General features: G+C 40.8%; 1 protein-coding gene across 1 annotated transcript in view; it reads left to right on the top strand.

The window, feature by feature from the left end:
- PLCG2 (phospholipase C, gamma 2 (phosphatidylinositol-specific)) overlaps positions 1-8790 on the top strand; it is a gene marked incomplete at its 5' end in the record, with an annotated part of 42154 nt that overhangs the window by 14666 nt on the left and 18698 nt on the right. Inside the window, 8 exon segments of the mRNA XM_010187637.1 lie at positions 139-224; positions 618-738; positions 2180-2348; positions 4221-4325; positions 4550-4639; positions 5797-5975; positions 6858-7058; positions 8343-8462. Coding sequence (XP_010185939.1) covers positions 139-224; positions 618-738; positions 2180-2348; positions 4221-4325; positions 4550-4639; positions 5797-5975; positions 6858-7058; positions 8343-8462 — 1071 coding nt within the window.

The raw sequence follows: 8790 nt of genomic DNA on the forward strand, positions 1-8790 counted from the left end.
GCAGAGTCTGGTTCTTCCATCACAAGAAAAAAAAAAATCAACATACATTCTCCATGATAGGAGAAAAAATGTCACTGAGTGGGTGCAAAATGGTTTAAATTGACTGCCCGTCTTTTACAATTTCCTTCTACTCCTTAGATATCTGACGGGAGACCAGCTTCGAAGTGAATCCTCCCCAGAAGCTTACATCAGGTGCCTTAGAATGGGATGTCGATGTATTGAGCGTGAGTAAAGAATGTGTTTAGTGGTTTGTAACATGCTGTCCATATGAGTGTCACCAAGAGGGGAAAAAAGAACTGAAATCAAGAAGTAGTTTGTTTTCTGAAGTTGAAATTAGTCATCTAAAAAACACTGATTCCCTCATCTCACTGTACACCAGAAGTTCAATCTCGGATGTACTATAGGAAAGCATAGGATGTAAACTGGAATCACTTGTGTCGAGTAGATTGATAGAGCATAGAATCATTTAGGTTGGAAAAAACCTTTAATATTTTATTAGAACATTCAGTCTATCACTCAATATGTGGAACACTGAAGATTTGGATGTATTCGTTCTACTAAAGTTATTTAAGTAACTGCTTGGTCTCTTCCTTTTTTTCACTGCTTGTCTTTCCTAGTGGACTGCTGGGATGGTCCTGATGGGAAACCCATCATTTACCACGGATGGACACGGACAACAAAGATCAAATTTGACGACGTAGTGCAGGCAATCAAAGATCATGCCTTTGTTGCATCTGAGTAAGCTTTGATTTATTTTCCTTAATCCTGTTTTCCTGTGCTTAGACCTTCCTGAACTTATTTTCTCTGTAATGTAGAGCAAAAAGTAATAGAATAAGGACATTCCAGTAGTCTCCGTTATTGCCAAATGGTGGTCTTTAATAGAGTCAGTTTTGAGGAAAAGTCCCAGATAGTGAGTATCCTAAAGTGGTTCCCATCTCCTTGCTTGGGTCTTCTTTTATTAAATTGAAGTGTGAAACTTCAAATGCTGTGTAGTATGTCTTAAAAAAAATAAAATACTACAAGTGACAGGCAAGATGTCTATCTGGTCATGTTCATGTTGTAAGGGAGGTCTTAGCTGAGAAGGTGTAGAATTCATAGCATGCCTCCTGAACTGATAATGTGGGCTTAAATCTGCTTCTCTGCTCTGCCCTCCTATAACTTGTGCTGAGATGTCCTTAATATGAAAATTATTGACCAAAAATTGGGAAAGAGATAGGGCTGTCAGTGTCTTGCTTTTCCACTTTACCAGCTAGACATAGAGAAGTGTTACTTTATTTCATGGGACAGTGTCTGCACAGGCATATTGTGTTAATGACAGCCATAATACATGGTGCATTATGGTCCCAGACCATCAGTACCATGAACGCAGTGTGACGCTTTTCCCGCTTGCATTAATGGCTACCAAGAAGGAATATCAAAGTACTTTCTGGGTATGCAGGGACAAAATTAGAAAAGCCAAAGCTCATCTGGAGATGAAATCACTGAGGGATATGAAGGACAGCAAGAAAGACTTCTACAGTTACAATTGCAACAAAGGTCAGATTAAGAAAAATGTGAGCCTGCTGCTGAATTGGACAGGAGACTTAGGGACTGGAGAAGGCGGAATTCCTCAGTGCTTTCTCTGCCTCAATTTTCAATACTGGGGCTGGAGCACATGATATCCAGGGGGAAGCCTGCAGAGCTAAGTTTGTTTAGCTTCAAGAAGAGGTTAATGAGGGAGTCTAATTGCTGTCTTCCACTACCTAGTGGATGATTATAGAGAAGATGGAGCCAAACTCTTCTCAGAGTGCATGTGAAGGAAAACAGACCAAATTTTGAGGAGAGGAGAAACAGATTTTCACATAATGGTGCTTTAGCACTGAAACTGTGCCCAAAGAGCTTGGAAAGAATCCTTGTTCTTGGAGATATTCAAATCTTGGCTGGACAAAGCTCTTAGCAACCTGATCTAACCTAGGAATTGGGCCTTCCCAAAGAAGGGGTTTGGACCAGATGGCCTCCAGAGGTCTCTTCTGACCTTAATGAGTCTATGATTGCACATCTGTCGTTTGTCTATCTCTATTCCTTTTGTCTTTTTTTTGCTTTAAATATTTTCTTTGGTCAGGAGGGTGAGGGTTTCCTTGCCTTGCTAGTTGTAGCAAAAAAAACCTGTCTTCGTTCACCTTTGTTTTCTCCATGACAGATACCCAGTCATTCTGTCAATTGAAGAGCACTGTAGTGTGGAGCAGCAGCGACATATGGCCAAAGTGTTCAAGGAGGTATTTGGGGAGCAGCTTTTAATGAAGCCTATTGAAGCCAGTGCAGATCAGCTACCATCGCCAACCCAGCTGAAAGAAAAAATCATCATCAAGGTAAGCTTGCTTTGTTTGATGGTAGATAAAATAGGAAACTGGAGCAGGAGTCAGATATGCTACTTCTGGCTTTACAGTTTAGCTGTCAGTTTATGAAGAGAGACAAGAAACCCCATGCTTGAAGTGTGTACTAGGAACATTTTGCAGTTTGGTATGCAGTTCTGTTAGGCTCCTTATTAAAGTGGTTGCTATTGGCTTTCTTTGCAGGAAGTGTTGCTAGTTCAAGTGCCAGGTCCAATGTCAGCTCTTTTCTAAAGGCCTTCCAGCTCCTGAAATGTCACAGCTAAATTTCAGCAAGGGTTCACTGCTGCAGATGCTTGTCATAAACTTCTTACATAATGTGGCCTGCTTAAAAATGATAAAATTATGTTCTTGAATAGAAAGCTAGATTAGTGGTGTTAACTTTTTTTCAAAAAGTGCCTCTCACTTGAGTGAAACCCAAAGCACTTGAAGGCTTCACACTTAAATTGTCAGGATTGCTTGCAAACTGCAAACATTTATGGGTATTTACTACCTCGTTGTGATTTACGTATGCAGTTTAGTGACCCACTTGTGAAATGCAGTGGTGCCCGTATTAGAAGGCAGTCGCTGTTAGGCTGTCCTACCTTCTAGACAATACGGATGCTTTAGTTGGTACTGTTGTGCAACAACATGAGGCAGATAACTGAAAGGAGACTTCTCAAATTGAAATTGCAGTAGAACTTTTAAACAGGCAAAATTAGGTGGAGAACGTGAGGGCTGCTCATGAGCTCTTTAGTAAAATAGTCATTACTTCTGTCCATGCTTCAGTTTTCCAGCTCTTGTGACAGTACTTTATCCTGTGCATTAAACTTCTGAACAGAAGAAATAAGAGTAGATAGATGCAAGCACACAGCTTTCGAATGTAAGACTGGAAATAAAAGCATCCCACTATAAGGTGCAAAAGTTCTGTGTTTAGGTTTCTGTGGGGGTTTTTTGGGTTGCCTTTTTTTTCCCTCTCCAAACCGTCTGTTGTTACCTTGCAGAGCACAGAGGGGGAGTTGCATAGGCACATGAATAATAAGATGACAGATCTGATTTAAAGGGAATTACAAACTACTGCAAGTCTGCATAGGAGAACGTCTGTATCACTCCATTCTGTCTGAAAGAGCATTAAAGAGTCTCTAAATAGGTCAGCACCTGCCAGTGAGCTGGTTGTGTTATTTGGCTTTTGTTTGGAAAATGCTGTCAGTAAACGGTCAGGAGCACCTCCTACTTTAGGAGCCTGGGGATTTTTCAGATAAGTGTCAACTTGAAATCTGTCTACAGTAGGCTTGCGGAAAGGAAAGCAGTTGAGAACTACTAGGTGTGAGATGGGAATCCCGTCATTAACTGCAGTTAAGTATATGATGTTACCCTTAGCCCCATGAGCCACTGTTTTTTGTGAGCACTCTCAAGAAAGTAGAACTTACTCCCTCTTTTCAGAAAAGATTTCACTTCTGCTCATTTTTCTTGTAGAAGAGTGAATTCCCCTTCATCTTAATTCCTTATGTGTTTGTTTTGCTTTTTGTTCCTCTTCTCTGCAGAGGGATTCTTGTTTTATCTCTGTTTCTTGGTATGTGTCACTTCATGTTTTCTGTCCTCGGAAGAATTGTGAGCTCTTATCAGACTAGTTGTTTCTTCATTGCTTGGATAATACTTCTACTGAATTTTTAACCTTTATTATGAGATTTAAGTTTTAAAGAAAAAAAATTCCAGCCCTGTTGCATGAAGCGTTGTGGAACAGCTGCTGTTCTGGTAATGACAGAAGTAGGCTGGGCAATGGAGGGAAATACTGAATATGATGAGAAATTATGACCAGTTTTATGTAAGGTTCTGTATGAGTGGTGTTTTGTTTTGTTTTGTTTTTTAAAGCACAAAAAACTGGGGCCAAAGGGAGACATTGATGTGAACTTGGAAGACAAGAAAGAAGAAAAAAAGCAGCAAGGAGAACTTTATATGTGGGACACAATAGAGCAGGTATCATTTACGTGACATCTGCTACAGCTTATCAGCTTGTGTAGCACTGGAAATGGACTTTAATTTTCTCAGTGTTGTGGAAGTGATGTTGTCGGTTGAGCAGATGCCAAGGAGGGGAAGAAGGTATTTTGTTTATTGTTATGCCTTGTTTGGAAAGTGTCGTTAGTGAGTTTCTCTCTGTCTTGTTATTGTCTTGTCTTGTTTTAATATCTCTCAAATTTTAGAAGTGGACCCGGCACTACTGTGCTATTGCTGATGAGAAGCTTTCATTCAGCGACGACATAGAACAGAATGCTGATGAAGATTCATCAAAGGTGATGGCTGTGTTTTCTTGTTTAAGCATATTCTTTTTATTCTCTCAGACTATTTCAGTGTCTACAGATGTGTATTTATTTAATGCTGATGTTGAAATTGTAAAGGATCCGTGTCAGGTAACAAGTGTAGCTGGAAAGAAAAAATTTTAAAGGACATTGCCAAGGTACTCCAGTTAACCCAATTTTAAATAAAATAACCTTTTCCCTTGGTTATCTGGGGACTTGTAAAGAGGAGTACAAAGACAAGGAAATATAATTTTGGTACTTAAATCTAATGCTGATGTGTGAACTGCCAATCAAAGTCTTTGTATGCCTTTGGCTCAGCAATATTGCTGTTCCTAACAGGACGGTATGATGAGCTAAGGGTTGTTACATTAGTAATACAGCACACCTCTTACACAGTGCACGTTGTTCATTTTGTATTTGCAAAGTGTTTGTCCCAGGTGGGCGTGTATTACTTGGCTGTTGTGCATGGTAAAGCAGAAACGTGAGGCTTGGTAAGGGTTGCAATAGCAGTGATGTTCAATGGGATTTCTTGTTCTGAACTTTCAGGTTTCCGTGTATGCTCTTTCGTTGCTAACACATACGTGTGTGGTTTAGAGATCTCCCTGCATGTGCAGAACATTTTATCCATTTACCTAGATGTTAATGTCAGTAAAATAAATAATGTTTATCACAGAATATCAGGAGTTGGAAGAGACCTGGAAAGCTCCCCCAGTCCAACCCCTGCCAGAGCAGGATCACCAGACCAGGTCACACAGGAACACGGCCAGGCGGGTTTTGAATGTCTGCAGAGAAGGTGTAAGGAAGAACACAGATGAATCCTGGAAAAAGCTGGTTAGAACTCTGTGAATTAGCAGTAGGGTGTTTTGCCTTGGAAAATATAAATTGGTGTTTGCATTGCTGCACTCTTTCACTTTCTGTTGATTACCTATTTGAGTAAGGCTGAAGTTGATCACTGCTCCAAGGAAACGACTTGACTGGGGAGGTCAGTCAAGGGTGACTGTAAAGGTGATTGCCTTGTTTGTGGAAGGACAGTTCAGGTCTAGGAAGAGCTGAAATCCTGACATAGTAGGTTGTTGTGTCGATGACAAGTACTTTGTTTCAAAACAACAGAATTAAAAATGCAGTATAAAAATTCTTATTTTCTGGTCTAGGAGGTGAAGCGTACTGAACTGCACTTGAGAGAGAAATGGTTCCATGGGAAAATGAAAGAGGGGAGAACAACTGCTGAGAAACTGCTCCAGGAATATTGTGCTGAAATGGGTGGCAAGGATGGGACATTCCTAGTTAGGGAAAGTGAGGCTTTCCCTAATGATTGCACCTTGTCATTCTGGTATGGTGACTGCAGTAAGAATTTTATGTGGGTTTGGTTTGGTTTATGGCATTGCACAATAAATGAGAATATTTTTCATGATTGCATTTATAGCTGAAAGGAAATGGGAGTAAGGAGTTGCTATAACTACTAGAAGGTTATTGACGGGACTGTGAAAGACGACTTTCTAAATTAAACTTCAATGTTGCACAGTACATTTTGGCAGAGTAGGCTTCATTTGAAGTGTTCCAGTCCTCAAGAGAGGACTGACGGGTTTGTTTCCCTACTCTTATCCCAACCTTTGTAGTGCTCTGGCAGGATATAGAATTTGTTATTTCCTCAATGAGGGGGCTAAAATTTAATCTCTTAATTTTGGGATAAATTACTGGTTTCTACACTGAAAAACTACTCTCATGATTGATCTTTTCAATGAAAGGTTCCTCTAGAATGAAAATAATGAAGAATTTTCAAGTTTTTTTGGTTTGGTGGTTTGTTTTGGTTGGGGGTTTTTTGTGGGTTTTTTGTTTGGTTTTGGTTTTGGGTTTTTGTTTGTTTGTTTGTTTTTGTAGGCTGCATTTTTTTCTTTTCCTTCTGGCTGTGACATTATGAGAAATAGCGTATCAGATGGCTGTCTGACCCAGAGAGCTGTCAGATGGGATTTCGCAGGGAGTAAGTGTGTGCCAGATTTTAAACCATTGTGGGTTGAAACGATTTCTGGTCCTGTAATCTGGTCAGGATTTTGGCTGCTGTTTTTACTTTGGCTGTTTGAAGAGATGATACAGATTTCTTGCCTCTTTGCGAGCTGACCAAGTAGTTACCCAGGAATGGGTGAGGAAATGCTTCAAAAGAAGAAAACCTGTTATAAACCCTTTCTTTTCCTTATGCCCCTCTTCATTTATTCAGGAGGTCAGGTAGAGTCCAGCACTGCCGTATCCGATCTTCAAGTGATGGGGACTCTGTGAAATACTACCTGACGGACAACCTCACTTTTGATAGCATCTATGATCTCATTCAACACTACAAGGAGGCCCACTTGCGATGTGCTGAATTTGAGCTGCGTCTGACTGATGCCGTGCCTAATCCTAGTCCTCATGAAACTAAAGAGTACGTACAGCAGAAGGCAAGCACCGGGGTTGTTATGTTGGTGTCCTTTGCATTGTGTTAGATCATCTTGAGTTTTTGCATAGAGAATTCCCTGGATTCGGGAGCATGCCTGAGTGTCGCTTGTCCTCAGATGTCGTAGGAATAGGCTTCCCTGAAAGATGCTGAGTAATATCACTGACTTAATGAGAATGCGGTACAGCAGAGAACAGTCACTGGGAAGCAATGTACTCGCAGCAACGAGGAAAGCCGGTGAGAACGGTAATGCTGCGGAAGTGCGCCAATTCCTTTTTTCTCTGCTCAGTGTTTTACAACACCCAGTGGGTTGGATTAGATATGTAGTAGTTGGCCATGGTCTGGCAACTAAGTGGTTATGGTCTGTGCCACCTGGAAACTCTGTTACTGGGGCAGTGAGCCCAAGCAGTTAGGTTTTCCTAATGCCACCCTCCACTGTCAGAGCTCGTTAGGCTGACTTCGCTCCATGCTGATAAGAAGCAGTATAGTGTGGTGGTTGTTATCAGCTGGTATTTGCCTGCTGTACATCCTGGGCAGAGCTTGCTTTTGTTTGCTGGCGAGAACACCACAGTCGCTGCCCTTTGTTCTGTTTTCTTTGCAGTGAGGAAAAGCAAATCTCGTTTGCATGTGGAATATCGGTCTGTGTTTTTAACTTATTTTTTCACTTCTGGGCTGAGAGTCACTGGCCACCCATAGAGAACTTTTTGGAAGCCAGTGAGCAGGGGAGGTAGAGTTTAAGCGTTAGACTTTCCTGTCCTTCTCTATAAGGTGGAGATGTACTGCCAGTATAAGTGGCCAAAGCTTCAGTGAAGGCACGTTAGATACAATGTAGGTTCGCCCCTACAGTGAAAGATAAAAATCAAGCTCTGAATAAAAGAATGCAAATAGCTGGTGTTTTTCTTTTGTCTGTTTGTCATTTTCCTTAAATCTACCATGTCAAAACTCAGAGTAAGCAACTGAAAACTGAATGGCAGACTAAGAGCAGGATACAGTGCCTTTGTTTCAGGAAGAAATGCAGATTTATGTTTTAACATTTCAGATAGACAAGGTGTTCTGAGATATTCTTCATGCTTTCATCCAAAATAAGCTGCTGTGTGATAATGTTTTGTAATAAGCTGCTGTCATATGTGGCAAGATGGGGAGAATGTAATGTGTAATTTTTCTTCTAGTGTTTGAAACTCTATTGTTGCTAACGCTGCCTGCCATTCTTACTGAATGACATTTGACAAGCTGTGTAATCCTTTGTCCGTTTTGATTTTCAACTCCTGTAAGTTGGTACTATAGCAACTTGAGCCGAGGAGAGGCAGAAGACATGCTGATGCGGATCCCTCGAGATGGAGCCTTTCTGATTAGAAAGAGAGATGAGCCTGATTCGTTTGCCATGACTTTCAGGTAAGAAAAGACAGACATGACCACATTACCTAGTAGCCCAGCAATGTTCTGGTTTTTGTCGTCTTTAAAAGAAAAGTGGTCTTTTTAGGGTCATGATTTTATTGCTTTCAAACTTTGAGTAATTAGCATGGTTGATTTGTGCAGCAGGTCCATGTATGAGAATGTGTACAAGAGTTAATTTGTAACCGGAATAAACCTTTATGCTTTTATAAAGAATGTTTGGGCACCAACCATCACTTTCTTCCTATGCAGAACTGTGCATGACCCTTCTTCCTTGACTCTCTTTACTACAGGGTGTTATTTTGGAGCTTTCTTTGATGCTGGTTCA

The sequence above is a fragment of the Mesitornis unicolor genome, unplaced genomic scaffold (genome assembly GCF_000695765.1).
Source record: "Mesitornis unicolor isolate BGI_N332 unplaced genomic scaffold, ASM69576v1 scaffold51056, whole genome shotgun sequence".
Lineage (NCBI taxonomy): Eukaryota > Metazoa > Chordata > Aves > Mesitornithiformes > Mesitornithidae > Mesitornis > Mesitornis unicolor.